Source organism: Polypterus senegalus, chromosome 12 (assembly GCF_016835505.1).
Source record: "Polypterus senegalus isolate Bchr_013 chromosome 12, ASM1683550v1, whole genome shotgun sequence".
NCBI lineage: Eukaryota > Metazoa > Chordata > Cladistia > Polypteriformes > Polypteridae > Polypterus > Polypterus senegalus.
The window spans coordinates 9,678,753-9,696,342 of record NC_053165.1 but is presented as its reverse complement, the minus strand read 5'-3'; the positions used below and the strand labels follow the sequence as shown (position 1 = coordinate 9,696,342).

At 41.2% G+C, this 17,590-nt stretch overlaps 1 protein-coding gene across 3 annotated transcripts in view; it reads right to left on the bottom strand.

The window, feature by feature from the left end:
• The window catches only part of LOC120540236 (filamin-B), a 194,040-nt gene that overhangs the window by 103,903 nt on the left and 72,547 nt on the right, over nt 1-17,590 (bottom strand). For all 3 annotated transcript variants that reach the window (XM_039770802.1, XM_039770799.1, XM_039770801.1), the window contains exons 4-8: nt 12,867-13,014; nt 12,214-12,332; nt 8,493-8,570; nt 3,948-4,110; nt 131-331 (exon numbers count right to left, since the gene is read on the bottom strand). In XM_039770802.1, coding sequence (XP_039626736.1) covers nt 131-331; nt 3,948-4,110; nt 8,493-8,570; nt 12,214-12,332; nt 12,867-13,014 — 709 coding nt within the window. The remainder of the gene's footprint in view (nt 1-130; nt 332-3,947; nt 4,111-8,492; nt 8,571-12,213; nt 12,333-12,866; nt 13,015-17,590) is intronic.

Sequence of the window (17,590 nt, the reverse complement as noted above, 5' to 3'; positions counted from 1 at the left end):
ACTCTGAAATAACAAGAATGGTTCCATTTTTATTTGGTTCAAATTATACAGCTTCACTCGTGGTGTAAATGAAAAAAAAAGAAGTATAAAAGATAAAGTGTCTAAGGAAGTAGAAAGCTCATATACTTACCCTCAGCAATGTTAACAGTATAAGGACTTTTGGGAGTGTGAGCACCAGCAAAAGTAACACTGAGAGTGTGAGGACCTGCCTGATCAGGGCAGTAGGTACACCGGTAAATGCCATCTCCTCTTTCATCAATCATAATGTCCAAATTGTCTTTGGCACCATACGGATCTGCAATTGCCACAGAGACATCTCCTGCACCAGCACCTGTGGAGGGGGAAAGTAGTGGTCAGCACAAAAATCCAGGAGCCACCCAGACCTCAAAAACCAAAGTAAAGAGCCCTGTTAATTGCCTTATATCAAAGGAGACACAAAATTGCTTTTACTACGTGTAACTCACACTGACTACACAGAAGGGTAAGAAATGTTGAACAAAGAGTTTGCTAGACAAGGGAATGACCAAACAGAACCCAAGACAATTTGTCCTCATTGAATTGTCTAGACCACATGTCCCAGCTGACTAGTGGCCTAATAGGGAGGAGTATATGTAAAGAGTTGATATGAGTGGGAGCTGTGAAGGACACTGTCAGTACTCTTGTTATGAGAGCTGAAAGACTAGAGTTGCAGAAGGTAGCTGGAGCAGCAGATAGTTCCAAGAGAATATTTTTTTGCTGGTACAAGTTATCTGGTATGGGTATAGAAAGAACGTTCTGAAGAACTGCGGGCAGTAGGTTCACTGGTAAATGTCATCTCCTCTTTCATCATTTACCATGTCATCATTGTCTCTGCCTTCATACATGTCTGTAATTGTCACAGAGAAAACTTCTTCATGCACAGCGGACACGACAGGACTCAAAAGTCAGACTACTGTCATAAGAGAGCTGCAAGAGTGTTGCTAGATTGGCACAAGAATCACAAACATACTTGTTTGTGCTAGTAAGGATGCAGTAAGAGCTGTTCACCATTTTGAATCGGATGCCAAGACTAGCAGTAAGTACCTGCAAATTGTATTTAGTTAGCCTTGCCAGTAATTAAAGTGTCAGACTAGATGTTATTGCCTGTCAAGGACTATTCAACTCAAGTGGGCAATAACCTACTTTATCTGGAGGGCTAGATTTTGTGAAGGATTTTCAAAGAAAATACCACACTGCCGACTAAAACATCACATAAAGGGATCATTTTCCTGAAGATCATCTAATGTGGTGTACCTAATTCTCTGTATGAAATGTCCTGACACGCTGCCAAGAATGAATTTACACAGGTTCCACTTCAAGTATGGCAACATAGATGTTCCTGTAACATCCCACTTCAACAGCCACGGACACTGTGAGAGAGACGTTTAAAGTCACAGGGCTTATGAGAAACTTCAGAACACAGCAAAAGAGAAAAGAATGGGAAGTTAAACAACATGGTGTTAATAGAGACATGGGTCTTACGGCCAGATATGAGGATTGTTTGCATTTCTCGGACTGACACAGACAACTTGTCTACCGACCCACATTGTATTGAAAAACTCATCAGAAACTTCAAAAAGACCTTATTCAAAGATCTTGACTAGACATTGTTCTCCTCTCTTTAAAACATTTTCAGTGGAGGAACATACTATTAATTTAGGTATACCCAAATTAATATCTGTTATCCTTTATATCGGTAAAGGAGATATCACAATGAATGCATTAAGTTCGAGCTGAAACTCCATCAAAGTTTATATCCTTTGTTACCCACAGCCCTGGCCTTTAAGTTTGTGAAGAACAGGGCTGTGATCAGGAGTAAGGGCAAGCTGTTCCAGAAAGAGAGTGGGCTCTAGGATTAGAGTCTAAGATTTTGATGCAAAAGGCACTATTTCTGAGTCACACATTCTTCTTTACAGACACTCTCTTAAAAGGGAAAGAAAACAGTAAACAATCATATAATGCTGAAACATAATTTTTCAAAGTAATTATCCTCAGGGTCAGCACTATGTCAAACGGTCTCTGACAGCTATCACAGCCAGGAGTGTTTTTAGACAAGTCCCTGCTAACTTTACACATCATTATGGAACTATTTTTTGTTTATTCCTCCATGGTAAATTACTAGCTGTTTTAAGTTAGCAGGAAAACTGTGATGAACTGCATTTCTGAGGTTTTGGCAGAGACAGGATAAGGGTCAGCACTCTGACCAGGCCACACAAGGACATTTATTTTCTTTCTTTAAAGTTCCTGCAGTGTACCTCTATCAATGTGCTTTGGATTAATGTCTTGCAGAAACCCAAAATTCTTTCCTGAATTCAGATTTTTGGCTAACAACCATAGGATTGCAAGATTTATTTTGTTGTATTGTCCCCCATTCATTTTTTTTTTTTTAAATTAGACAAGACTGCTAGTCTCAGCGGATGAAACAATAGCTCAATTGTCAGTGAAGTACCTTCCATAGAAATTGATCATGATGTTTAAATGGACAGCTAGATCAACGCAGTATATTTTCAGATTTTTCCACTTATAGAATTTGAGAGATGGTCAGTGCTTAATAATTTTACACCCTTCTTTCCTCAGACTTGTTTGTGTCTATAAGTTGACTGACCTGAAGAGAATGTTGTTTTGTATACAAATCCAAACTTCCTTTTGAAAGTTTCTATCATAATGTGATATTTTACAGAGATTAAATTGATTCCGACAATTATTTAAAGTAGAAGAGGCAATAAATGAAATCCATTAAAAAAAAAATGTTTATGATTTGTCGAAGCAAGATATTTTATTGAAGTAACAGAAGATGACTCATTTTTTTAAACTGATCAGTTTTCAGTTTTGGGAAAATGACATTCTATTTGCTGTGGCACAATGTGTAAATCTTTACTGATTATTAGACAAAGAACCGTAATTTAATTTACTTCAAAATGAAAGCCTGCAACAGCAAAACGCAAAATGGAATTTCACGATACTATATTCCATTAAACTAAAGTAGTCTGAGAGAGAGAGAGAGAGAGACTTTATTAATCCCAAGGGGAAATTCCAATACTCCAACAGCAGCATACTGATAAAGATCAATATTAAATTAAAGAGTGATAACAATGCAGGTATAACAGACAATAACTTTGTATAATGTTAACGTTTACCCCCCGGGTGGAACTGAAGAGTCGCATAGTGTGGGGTCTCCTCAGTCTGTCAGTGGAGCAGGACGGTGACAGCAGTCTGTCACTGAAGCTGCTCCTCTGTCTGGAGACGATCCTGTTCAGTGGATGTAGTGGATTCTCCATGATTGACAGGAGTCTGCTCAGCCACGGATGTCAAACTGTCCAGCTCCGTGCCTACAATAGAGCCTGCCTTCCTCACCAGTTTGTCCCGGCGTGAGGTGTCCCTCTTCTTTATGCTGCCTCCCCAGCACACCACCACTTAGAAGAGGGCACTCACCACAACCGTCTGATAGAACATCTGCAGCATCTTATTGCAGATGTTGAAGGAAGCCAGCCTTCCAATGAAGTATAGTCGTCTCTGTCCTCTCTTGCACAGAGCATCAGTATTGGCAGTCCAGTCCAGTTTGTCATCCAGCTGCACTCCCAGGTATTTAAAGGTCTGCACCCTCTGCACAGTCACGGTTACTTTATTCATGATAAAGTAACACAAGTTTGACTTGCAATAAATCTTAAAATCAGAATAATTCGCTCACAAAAATGACAGAACACATTACTGCATTTATTCAATTTATTTTAGAGGTTCTGTATGATTAAGACACAACAAAAAACAACTCATCCCACCTTTGAATAATAGAGACCACATTTTCTGGTATAAAAAAACGTAAACACATTGCAGATCTTCCAGATTCAAATATATTACCACTTAACCCAAGCATAAGGCAGGCCAAAGAGAAAGAAGAGATGAGAAAGTGAGGTGCTTCAAAGGGAACTAACCTGCAGTGAGCAGATCAAAGTAAGTTGGCTTCTTGGCAACATTCCCAAATGGCTCAAGCCCAGGACCTTTCGCCAGAACTTTACTTGCGTCTCCCAGGGCTCTGGCAACATTTACCTCAAAGGGGCTCTTGGAAATGTGCTGTCCAGCAAACAGAACAATGACCTGCAGGCACAAGGAACAGCACACAGGGAGAGATTCAGGAAATGATGCTTTACTTTATATAGCACAATTTGCAATAAATACGGATACAAGGCATTTTAGAAATCATGTAGTAATGCTAATATCGATTTAAATAAGCATGAGGAGGAAAGCCTGTTAGGAAAGTAAGAATGAGTAATTTCCCAACTAAAAACACAAGCATCACCAAATAAAGTAGTACTAGGGTGTTGTACCGTGTTAGCCATTATGAATGTAATGAGAAGTCAAGCAAAATGACCTCTTTTATTGGCTAACTAAAAAGATTACAATATGCAAGACTTCGAAGCGGGCGGCACGGTGGCGCAGTGGTAGCGCTGCTGCCTCGCAGTTAGGAGACCCGGGTTCGCTTCCTGGGTCCTCCCTGCGGAGTTTGCATGTTCTCCCCGTGTCTGCGTGGGTTTCCTCCCACAATCCAAAGACATGCAGGTTAGGTGGATTGGCGATTCTAAATTGGCCCTGGTGTGTGCTTGGTGTTTGTGTGTGTCCTGCGGTGGGTTGGCACCCTGCCCAGGATTGGTTCCTGCCTTGTGCCCTGTGTTGGCTGGGATTGGCTTCAGCAGACCCCCGTGACCCTGTATTCGGATTCAGCGGGTTAGAAACTGGATGGATGCTGGAAGAACCCAAACTCTCCTCTTTTAAGTCAGTGGGAAACTGATGTGTTATATTATTTGAAATTGGAAAAAATCAAATACTCAGTTAGAGGATCCGTACAGACGTTTTTCAAAACATGGCAGGATCTAATCAGTAATATTTTAAAAATAAGTTCATGAAGCACAGAGAATTTATTAATTTAGGTATGTTTAAAAGCTGTAAAATTTTTATGCCGTTTGGCTTGCTCTCTCTCTCAAGGGTGGGGATCGATCTGTTCTTAACTCTATTTTTCTTTTTGTAAAAACTTGATTGCTTTGTATGGAGTGCAATAAAATTAATAAAAAATAAAAAAAAAAAGAAACTGGATGGATGGATGGAAGACTTCGAAGCAACTTAGGCCCCTTCTTCAAGCAGGATGTGATCATCTCATCGTGTATTGATTATATCCTGCCTGAAGAAGGAAGGGGCCAGCATTGCCTTGAACACTTGCATATTTTAATCTTTTTAGTTGGCCAATGAAATGGGTCATTTTGCTTGACTTCACACTACACCAAATAAAGAAAAGATTTGGTTTTACTTTTAAACAGGTGGGCATTTGAATATTTAAACTGAAAGAAGTAAATAGGTGAGTCAAATGACACTCATGATACCTTGGGTTTGTGAAAGGCGCTCTATTAATGCAACTTATTATTATTATATGATGGTCAGCTATAGAAAGTCTTTCTGCAGTATAACCTGGTCACACAGAACATTGGGGTCCTCAGGCTAAATCATGAGGGCCAAATATTTGTCTTCAAATATACAGTAGGACCTCGGTTCACAACTGTAATTGATTCCAAAACTCTGGTCGTAAACCGATTTGGTCGTGAACCGAAGCAATTTCCCCCATAGGATTGTATGTAAATACAATTAATCCATTCCAGTCCATACAATCTGAATGTAAATATATATTTTTTTTAAGTTTTTAAGCACAAATATAGTTAATCAAACCATAGAATGCACAGCGTAATAGTAAACTAAATGTAAAAACATTGAATAACACTGAGAAAACCTTGAACAACAGAGAAAACTAACACTGCAATAGTCCGCGCTATAGCACTACCAACCGCTGGCTAAAAGCACTTTTTTTAATGAGTTTTAAGCACAGGGAAAAAAATGAACATTTGAAAAAATCCATAATTTAATAAACCAGCAAGAAAAGTAACATTGCAACAATGCACGCTACGAACCGATTGCTGGAAACAGAAGTGAAAACAAAATCAAGCCCAGTGCATTCTTTAACTGCCTTCCTACCTTAATGCGTCCAGCTCTCTTTCGCGCTGCCTGTGTGTCTGTGTCGTGCCGCCTCTGTGTGTGTGTGTGTGTGTCACGCTCCCTCGCGCTGCCTGTGTGTGTGTGTGTGTGGCGCTCTCTCGCTCTCTCTCTCTTGCTCGCTGCACAGGGAGAGACCGAACATGTACAAACCGAAAGGGAAACTGGCTTGTCCATACACCGAGTGTGTGGGCGTGAACCGAGGCAAAAGTTTGGCAAACTTTTTGGTCGTAAACCGAGTTGTACGTGTACCGAGACGGTCGTGAACCGAGGTTCCACTGTACAGGCAGCGAGGAAAGTGTTAAAAAATAAACAGAAGTAGAAAATGGTGGCTTTCTTACTTTCATAACCGATAGCCATGATAAGAAAGTTAGGAAAAATGTTTTAAAACTTTTACCTTATAGGAAATAAAAAACAACTAGCCGATGCCCGTAGCATACGGCGGTGTAAGAACAGGAACGGAAAACGGTGAGAAAGGAATTCAGAAATCAAGAAGAAAGAAATACTTCTTGAAAGACACAGTTGTGAATAGGTGTTCTGCTGGAGACGACAGATAATGAGTCGAAAGATCTAACCCTAGAAAAAGCCACGTACAACTGACCGTGGCTGAAGACTGGTTGTTGTAGATTAACGCAAATCTTTGCAAACGTAATGCAAGGTGGGATGTTGGGGTCGTGTTTGAAGTAAATGATAATGGTAGCATGGAGAATCTCAGAAAGAGCTTGAATTTCAGCTTCACCAACATAAACTTCAGATGTTGCCATGTATTGATAGTACTCGTGACTTGTTGTGATAACTCGACTTGCGTTGGAAAGAACAACAGGAAGAACGTCTCCAAATCTGTCCCAATGTGATGCAACGAAACCTAGTGTCCTGTGTCGTAGTGAGAGTGCATTGCCTTCGTCAAATGTTTGTGTCAAGAAATAACCCCCTGATAGGGAACAGGCAGTTGCCGGATCCCGGAATAGAGATGACTTTGTACGAAAACCCGTCGACAGAAATGAACTGTCGTTCATTTTATAACAAAGGCTTAGGAAACAACTGTCGCAGTGTAACGAAAATAGCAAGGAGCGAAACCAATGGCAATGGTCGAGACAGTACTTTCCTGTATTAGGCTACGGAAAAGACTCCCAGGTGCACACATGGCCGAAGTGAAAGGTCACAAGGTCAGGCTAGATATTGGGCGGTGACGTGACACCAATGGGGTCACGAGAGAGGAGCGGGGAACACGGTAGTCTGAAGGGGGAATTAGGAATCGAGAAAAGAGTAGTGGGGATGTATGGGAGGCCACAGGCAGCGTGGGGAAGGGTTTGGAAGAGGACGAATAGGAATCGAGAAATGCCGTGTGAGCTGTGTGTGTGGGGGGGCCGGTTTTGAAGAGGAAGCAGGACGAACCAGAAGAGAATATTACATAAGAGATAACCCTGGATAAAATTATAGGCACCCAAAACCTCACACTTCCATGCACATTCTGTAGAAAGGGTAACAGCCTCCAAATGCTTCTTTTACACGTCAGTTAGCTTTGTTGGATCTCACCACTCTTCAGCTGTAACTTGTTCTAATTCTTCAAAGTTAAGGAAGATGCTTTCAACTAGCACTACTCTTTTGAGGGTACACTACAGGTTTTCAATGGAATTTAGGACAAAATCCTATTGCTAGTCTCACTGGAAAAGACATTTATTTCTTACTTATCTGGAGGATTTAGCAACATCTACTGACACTTATTCAGCAAGCACTGGGATAGATATTCTTGAACATCTTGAAAATCTTGAAAATCTTCAGTTTCATGAAGCCATGTGTATGTTCAAGGCTTGCAGTACCAGAGGCAACATAAAAATAAAGTAGTACAGAACTTTGACCAAGTTTAACTGTAACAAGAGTGCTCAATTCTATGAAGGCTCATCTCCAAATCCTAGGAGGTCCAATGCTGGTATACAGACTGCAGATTTCTGTAACACTGTGAACTGTTGAAACTGGAATGCCAAGATTTTTTTTGGAATTTGTTTTTAGCCTTAAAGCATTTGATGTTGTGTGATGATTTTCTGTCTAACTATGAGCTCTGCTGCTTCTTATTAGAATCTATTGAATTTTTGCACAATACATCTAGATGCCATGAAGGCTGAGAATTGTTTGGCATAACCTTCAAGCGAATGAAATTTTCACTGTGTTATTCACATGAAAAAAAATTATGAATGATGGGCACCAACAGTAATGCTTTTTAAAACACTTTTGAGAAATTCTGAGCCGTGTGGCACATGAGGCACTCACACATCAGACTCGTACAGCTCCTAAAGTGAGCTTTTCAGAGAGACAAAAATATCGATGGGTGCAAGGCAGGGAAGGGAGCAAGGTGGCACACAAGTCATTATTGCTATGAAATTACAACAACGCTGTTATTTGATCCATTAATTTGAATGAGGAAGAGTTAAAGGGCAATACCATACCTTATGAGGCCCAGTGACCTTGGGCACATAGGTGACAGTGAAGGTCTTATTCTTGTCATTGTTAGGAACAGCTTTTACCTGTTAAAAGACATATAATAAACATGTTAAATTAAATAAGAGCAAAAACTTCCAATAGAGTCCAGCTGCAGTCAGGATAGTTTTAGGCCTCGGACAGATTCAGTGACGTGAGACATTCTGAGGCCCGTAAGATGGCGCCCCTGTCAGCTGCATCTCTTTTGACTCCTCCCACTGTCCATGCCCCACCCCCTTGTTAGCGATACTATAAAAGTAATGGTGGCAAACTGAACGTGTGTGCAAACATTTAGAGACGTTTATTTGACAGCCTGGAGATCGGAGTAATTACATTCACAGCATCCGTTGTCTGAGTCCCAATCTGATTGTATGGGTGGTTACCTACCAGGTAAAGCTGATGTCCGAGGTTCGATCCCCGCAAGGGGTGCAGTGGAGTGTGTACGCCTGATGAGCCCAAATAAGGGTGAAACACGTGTCACGTACTCTTTGCTTCATTTGACAGTAAAACAATGTAACATTCTATGACCTGCTTCTCGCAGCTAAGAGGGCCCCCGTGGCGGATGTTTACCGACTGGCAGACCAACCACATGCGTTACCTGGTAGGTAACCCACCCAATGGAGCCAATCCCAGCCAACACTGGGCGCAAGGCAGGAATCAAACCCCAGGCAGGGTGCCAGCCCACCGCAGGGCGCGGGCGCACACACACGCCCACACATCAAGCACACACTAGGGCCAATTTAGAATCGCCAATGCACCTAACCTGCATGTCTTTGGACTGTGGGAGGAAACCCACGCAGACATGGGGAAAACATGCAAACTCCAAGCAGAGAGGAGTCACCATCTCAGAGGACCTGTCCTGGGCTGACAACAACTTGGCTATAATAGGCAAAGCACAACACCACCTCGATTTTCTTAGGAAGCTAAGGAGAGCTGGCATCCCCCAGAAGGTGCTGGTTAATTTCTATAGCTGCACTATAGAGAGCATCTTAACTAACTGCATGATGGCCTGCAGGTATAACAGCTGCACCAAGACTGCTAAAGGCGTCCTGCAACGGGTCGTAAAAGCAGCAGAGGCCATTATTGGGACTGAACTCTTGGATAAGACTCGCTGTGTGAGAAGGGCCAAAAACATTCTCAAGGACAAAACTCATCCTGGAAATTCTTTGTTTGAGCTCCACCCGTCACGAAGACGCTTTAGGTCAATCCGTGTCGGCACAAACAGACTAAAAAATAGCTTTTTACCATCTGCCATAAACTTTCTGAACTCTGAATCTCCTCAGTCTGAGATCATTTTTAATTGAACATGTGCAATAAGCTGTATTGGTCATGTGCAATATACTAATATAATATGTGGAAGATGAATGTTCTCTTTGTACCCTTGTACTAATTCATGTCTGAGAAGTAAGCTTTACGAAACCATACATTATGTAAAAGCATGCTTTTCTGGGCAAACAGAAAAATATTTGTGCAAAGGACTCAAGGTCTGAGCATTCCACACACGAGTCTGCCTTATCACGTTGTCCCTTAGCTTACATCTGAACGCCAAGAAATCAAGTTGCACAAGGGGCGTTGAAGGGGCTCAAGGTTGACTGTTACATTTCATAATGATATTAAATCACGCATTCTAGGGGTATAAAAACTTTGCCCCACCCAAGAGACGGGTTCAGAAGAGCCCCGACGCTGTCATGTATTATTGATTGTCTGCTTTTCTGAAACTCTTCTCACTGTGACGCTGCAAAATAAAGCTGCTATATAACCACGCCTGCTGTCTTGTCTGAAGTCTTCGTCCACAAATACAGTATAGAATATGTAATGTACTATTCATTAACAGGTGCAATAACAATTTATGCTGCTGTACTTTGAGCAATAATAATTTGATCTGGTTACTTGATCACTTAACATTGTATACGACATATTTGGAATTATTTGACTTTTCTTCTGCGGTGGGTTGGCACCCTGCCCTGGATTGTTTCCTGCCTTGTGCCCTGTGTTGGCTGGGATTGGCTCCAGCAGACCCCCGTGACCCTGTATTCGGATTCAGCGAGTTAGAAAATGGATGGATGGATGACTTTTCTTTAAATGCACCTTGGGGATGTCACAAAAAGTAAATTTGTTGTGTTACGCAATGACAATAAAGTGCTTGAACTTGAACTATATACAGTTTTTATGTGCCACATATATTACATGATGGCGAACAGGTTGAGACATTCCTGTAAATCCTCGAGCTCATATGAAGTGTGTATTGTGAATAAACTGTTTCCGCCATTCAAATGTTAACATCATTTTGACTCACCCTGTATATTTAAGCAGAGTTCCAATTTCAATGACACAAACCTTGAAATTCTCAATGTTTTTAGAAGCCCAGGATTCATGCAAACAAAAAACCCCAGCTAGAAAAAACTAGAAAAGCCCCAGATCTGACCGTCTGCCACAACACAATAAAACATCATCAGATCTACTAAAACTAGGCTGACCGAAGGGGGGGAATGTACTGGTGTCAAGAGAGGCGGCGTAATCACAGCCTCCTTATTGCATAAATAGAAACCTTGATTTTAAATTAGGTTCAGTGCTGACATAAACCAAATCAGCTTCTTAAAGGCATTTTGATGATCAGGTTAAGCAAAATAGCTTCACTCACTGCTTTGGATGAGATCGCTGGACTTCCTGTGAGAAAATATGATGAAAATGTGTGGAGCAGGGCTAGCTGTTCCGAAGGTTCCACTATCATATTGCTTTTTTTGGGCAGCATCAATTGTCTTTAAAGGGCCTGTATTCATAATTATTTTCCAAAAGAAATAACCTACCAAAGTGCTACAAGGGTCATCCATCCATCCACCCATCATCTAACCCGTTATATCCTAGCTACAGGGTCACGGGGGTCTGCTGGAGCAAATCCCAGCCAACACAGGGCGCAAGGCAGGAAACAAACCCCGGGCAGTGTGCCAGTCCACCACACACAACCAAGCACACACTATGGACAATTTAGAATTGCCAATGCACCTAACCTGCATGTCTTTGGACTGTGGGAAGAAACACGGGGAGAACATGCAGACTCCACACAGGGGGGACCCAGGAAGTGAACCCGGGTCTCCTAACTGCGAGGCAGCAGCGCTACCCACTGCGCCACCGTGCCGCTCCGCTACAAGGGTCAGCAACCTGAAAATAGCAAAAGCTGTTGGTCCACCTCCATTGGATGCAGAAGGATTTATACTTATTAGTTGTACATAAAATACAATTTCTTTCTGTATAGCCCAAAATCAAACAGGAAGTGCTGCAATGGCCTTTAACAGGCCCTGCCCTTCTATATCTGCTTGAGTACACAGCACTTAGCTTATTGTTACAGTATTAATACTAATATTACTACCTATAACGTCTTCTTAAAACAACCTTTTCATTCCCACTGCATTTGGGATTCTGTGATTGATCACATAATTAATTTGCCCTCACTTAAAAATCAAAAAATTGGCTTTCGATTGAGGGTTGGCACTTGACACAACGCTGTCAGGTTTGGTTCTGGCCACTGAATTAAGGTAAGTCTAAGTCTAGAAAAAAAAGTGATGGATGGCTAAATCGACAAATTTTTTCTCAAATACGTATGCCTCTCAAAGTTGTGCTGTTTCCTTAGGTTTTAGGATAAGTTGTATACAGTTTTGTTTTTTATTTTTACTTTAAAATAAAAAAGCGGACCTCCTCACGGCTCCCAGCTGGGTCTTCAATGTAAACAGTAACCTCCCCTTGCCCAGCACTAATTGTTTCCACTGTGAAGGTTGCTGGACACATTGCCATATTGCCAACGGGTTCAACACCTGCAACAAAACAAAAGACAAAAAACTAATTCCAGTGTAGAAAGCTGTAAAAATTCAGACCGATTTGCACTTATTGAATGAACAGAGGTTAGGAGCAGGCACTGATCCAGCGCATTGCTGCATCCACCACACGACAAACCAGCTCAGGAACCCAGATTGGGACCCAAGTGCAGCCATGTGGTGGGCGACACCTCAGCACCACGCCAGTTCAGATGGAATGGAACAGTGTGAGGTTTTGTTATGGTGGCTGGAGTGCCAATTCTGCTACCAACCACAAGGTTTTTCCCTGCAGGCCTTGCTCATTAGCCCAACGAAGTAGAGTCACTTTCGGTGCTTACAGGATTTGAACCGGCAACCTTCCGATTACCAGTGCAGATCGCTATCTCAGAGCCACCACTCCGCCCTGAATAAATGAACAGCAGTCCTACAATTATTCCATCGAGGATAAAGAAAAAAAAATCAAGTCAATTTCACTAATAGTGACCACCCATTACTTGGCACAAAAATTGTAAAATGGGACAGAATCAAAATTACCTGGCCCATATGCTCTGGCCTTCTTCGGGTTGAGTCTAGGCTTCAGTGGAGCTCCCGGCTTCAGCTTGGCTTTGGGGAACTGGGAGAGGTAGGTCATGACAGAGTGCTCATCCACATTAGGGTCAATGATTTCTTCTGGAGCGATAACCTGGAATTCAGAAGAAAAAGAAAAGGGTGACCATCAAGCTTTATCTTATATAGCATCTTTAAAGAATGAGCATCACCTCGAGGCGTTTTACAAAGTGCGCAGAATAACAATAGCTAAAATATAAGTACCACTTGAATGTGTGGAGGCTGGCCCGGACACAGACAGGCAGACACGTTCATTTTACCCACCGCACGTTTATTTATACTACTATTTACAAAGTTCATAAGTGCCACACAAACCCCACAAGTCCCCAAAGTCCTGGCCACACAATGCCTTACTTTCTTCAGGCCGCCTCCTTGCCTCCTCCAGCAAGCTGAGTCCACTCCACTCCCGACTCTCGTCTCGAATGAAGGGAGGCGGCCCCTTTTATCCAAACCCGGATGTGCTCCAGGTGCTTCCCGGCAATCTCTCGCCGACATGCCGCAGTGTGGCGGAAGTGCCGGCTGTATCCCCAGAAGCACTCCGGGTGTCCCTGCTCCTCTTCCCCCCAGCACTTCCTGGTGTGGCGGAAGTGCTGAGGTCCAGGGCTCCAAAGGCATGGGGGCGCCCCCTGGCGGTGACCATGGGCCCCTACAGGGTGGAGCTTCAAAGCTCTGTAACCGTGGCCCCCAAATGAACAAGGGTGGTTGCACCCCAGATGGTCTGGGGAAGGCGCAAGCCCTCCTCCAGTCCTCCTGGGCGTCCCGTCCGGTTCGCCACCCCAGCCACCTCTGACAAATGATAGAGTCAATGCACCAAAACAATAAGGGTCTCCAAAGGACGAAGTGCTACAGTAAAGCTGTGTCGTATTCCAAACATTACAAAGCTCCTTCTCTTCTTTTCTGAATGTGCAGCCCGCACAGGTACAGTGCCACCTGACACTTTCACTGGGATCAAAATACAAGCACTCAACAGCCATCATTGACTCTTTATATTCAAGCACATACTTGTCGGTGCTACTGGTACAACTAGCTCTAGAATTAAAAGCAGTAACATCACTGTGGGAATTGACTGTTAACAAGACCCAGCCTGTCTTCTGAACTGAGGCCAGCTCCCAGGAGAGGAGACCTGCACTGTACTCCTTTCTTCTTTCCAAATTTCTTGTTGAATATATTAAACTGCCTGTCTGTATTTTGTTAGTTATTTGTATCTTGAGACAAGTACATATCAGTCCAGAATGTTGTGATGTGGGGCCAAGTACAGTTTGGCAGCAATCCCTCACTAAAGATGGAGGGAGGGGAGGGTTGAGTGGTGAATCTAGGAGATGGCCACTTCGGAAGCCAAGCTTGAAAACCTCTGTGATGAGTGATGGGAGATTCCAAAGTGGTGCTGTGCAACACAGCAGCAACATATCTGGCCAGTCCACCAACTGAATCCCCAAGTGTCGACCCATCTTTCTCATCCACTTAAAACGCAATCAGAAAAATCCCCACAGATTTAAGTTATTTTCCAGTAGCATTTCCAGACCAACTGAAGTAGCTCCTTCTTTTTGCAGCAGTTATTACCGTTATGTCATCTGGAAAACAGATCTTTTTTATATAAACATATTGTTTTACTCTTGGTACTTTATTAACCACCAATAAATAAACCATCCCCTCAGAAAAGTGCAGAAGAAAAGGTAGCACTTTACTTGATAAGAATTCCAGCGTATATGTTTTTTAAAGTCAGGTAATGCAGTAATCAACATTAGATCATTTTTGATGGGAGATACACAATCACTAATAAAAATAAAAATACTAAGTGGGCAGAAAGTCTAAATCAAAACCTAAAGACGGAAAAGAAAATGCTAGAGAAAGTGTTGTTGTGGGGTACAAAAATCTACATTTTGGTATATATTTCCACTATATTTTGTTCAAGACAAAACAACAGATGAACAAAATTCAGGACACATCAAAGCATATCCTCTTCCCAGTTGTACCTCACTTTTAAAACAGCTGTTCCAACAAAGAAAGGAAGACATGCTGGTGCCTAAGGCTATTGATTAGTTTATAACCTGGACATCTGGGACAAAAGTAGCTAAATTATTTCACAGCTTAGGAAAGGAAGACATGCCGATACCTCAGGCAACATCAAAAAAAGTTTTATTGTTTGTGAAAATGGACAGTGAATTCATTCATCATATTGACAGCCAGCCAATCAGAATATCTAACAATCGTATCTTGCAAAACCCCCCGGCAGAATTTTATAATAAACATGTCTCATCTGAAGAGCGATATAGGAGGAAGGAAGAAGAAGGGAACACAGAGAAGACGGACGAGGGCGACATCAACGTGCGGCCGTTTCCATCTGATCGTCAGAAAAGCATATAATGAACAAATACGAGTGCTAGATCATAAGCCGCCTGCGACGTTCATCCTTGTCACCTTTTTTTTTTTGTAAGCTTTTTCCAAAGACTATATACATCCAGACATTACTATCAGTCTTATTTTCTATTATACTTCTACTGGTATTTATTATTATTCCTGTAATAAATACAGTGCTGCTTTTAACTTTCTATGCTTTGTCTTAATCTCTAGAGTGATGGAAGTAATAAGGTAGATTTCTTTGAGCACCTGGTGCAGCCGAGATTTACTATTACCTCTGTGCTGTGAAGTTTATTAAGGCTGAGGGTGAGAGTTCCACCCAAGGTACGTAAAGTATGGCTTTCTTAGCTGATAAATGGCCTATAGTCAAGGATGCTGAGCCTTTGTATGTTCTGATAAATGGCCTATAGTCAAGGATGCTGAGCCTTTGTATGCTTAAATGTATTCTTGGAGACCAAAAGTAATATTTAGCTCCAAGATATCTTTAAAACATTGTATGTTGTTTGCCCCGACAATAACTCTCTTGAAGTGCTGAGAGAGTGACAGGCTGTGTTATTTATAAGGCACGTGTGTAGTTTAAAGTGCTAGAGATTAACCAGCTGTGTGTGTGTCATTCATAGGGCACCGTTGAGTTTCTGTGTGTATGCATATAGCTATGTATGTGTGTGTTAATCTTAAGGTGCAACAGTAGATCAACCCGGTAACAAATCTGATGAGTACACTTACCCCTAGGTAAAGGGTAAATAGAGGGAAATATCACGATAATACAGTGGTTTCTTTCACAAATTTAACAAAATGGTAGAAACCTTTTTAAATTTTAGTGGGGTTAAAAGTATGTAGTAATGTCTACATGATACAGCAAGCTCACTGCCATTTGGTGGAAGAGACACTTTTGCAATAATCTTCTCTAGTGGCCTCCACAAAACAGATTAAGGTTCTAGCCATTGGATGGCAAGGGAACAATGTACAATAACTTCCACTTAAGATTGCAGCACTTACGCAGTCATTTGATGGAAAAGACTTCTCTGCAAAAGTGGCAGCCATAATACATTTTGTGGGGGTGGACACAAATACAATAAAATTATGTTCAAGCTCCAAAGCAATGCATTCCTTGCCAGTTCTTAGTGGGTACAGCTGGATCTTCTACAGTGTTTCTAAGCACAGTGAGAACCTGAGCCTTTCATAATAAATTTCTTTAATTTCATGAAGGAATACTCTGCAATTTCTACACATGATGTAATATTACCCTAGCTAACTATTGTGGGGACCCCTCATTCAGTTCTATCTAGCACAGCCATCCCACTTGGGAAGGAGGTACTTTGCAGTTATCTATATGCTTCATAGTGCTTTTTAGAACTTGACCGTCACATAAAATAATCGGGAGTGCGCTCCCCTCGACTGTCTCGTATACTGAGACAGTGGAAAAAGTCATCAGAACCACTTCCAGCTGTGCAATATTTTTCAATATCATATCTCTTTGTTTCTCATCATTACTAGTTGATAATATCGATACACAATCCTTTATCTCTATGTATAATCACAGTTTATATTAAAATGATATTTTTGCATATATGGAGGTTGAAAACAGTGGTGGAATGTTTTCATGATTACGTATGCATTACCTAGATTACATGCAAAAAAATGAGTTATAGTCATCTAAAACATAAAAAAGTGTTAGCATTATATAATATTTGTTGCAATAAATTGCTGTAGGTAAAACAACATATAGCTACATTTAATTATGATAATAATGGCGGAATTAAAAAATATATATATAAAATTAAATGTATTACCAGGAACAAAATGGGGACTTAGCAGCTTATTGCTCCCATTACATCTTTATATTTACAAGACATGTTCAATGTTTACACATTATTGTTAAACGGATGATGCATAAATTAAAATAAAATTAATAATGGTTATTGAAAGAATGTATGTTATATTGCATACCATTTTTAATATCGTGTACACATTTATATTTCCATGATACAAAAAAATTTGGATCTGGTTGAGTCCTTTTCTCAAATTTCTTACAGGTTTGCTTTTTATCATTATAAATATCTATACAAAATTTGAATCATCTATCTGTAATTATAACCATAGTTTACATAAAAATTCATGAAAGTATTTAGTTGCCAGAAGTGGCAACTTTTGACATAACGCTGGTGTACAAAATTTCACTGACTTTTTTGAGTTATCGTGTTTACACACAGACAGACAGAATGACTTTCAAAAATGGTATTTTTAGACTCAGGAAGGTCTAAAACGTCAAAATTAATCAAAATCTCGAGGTC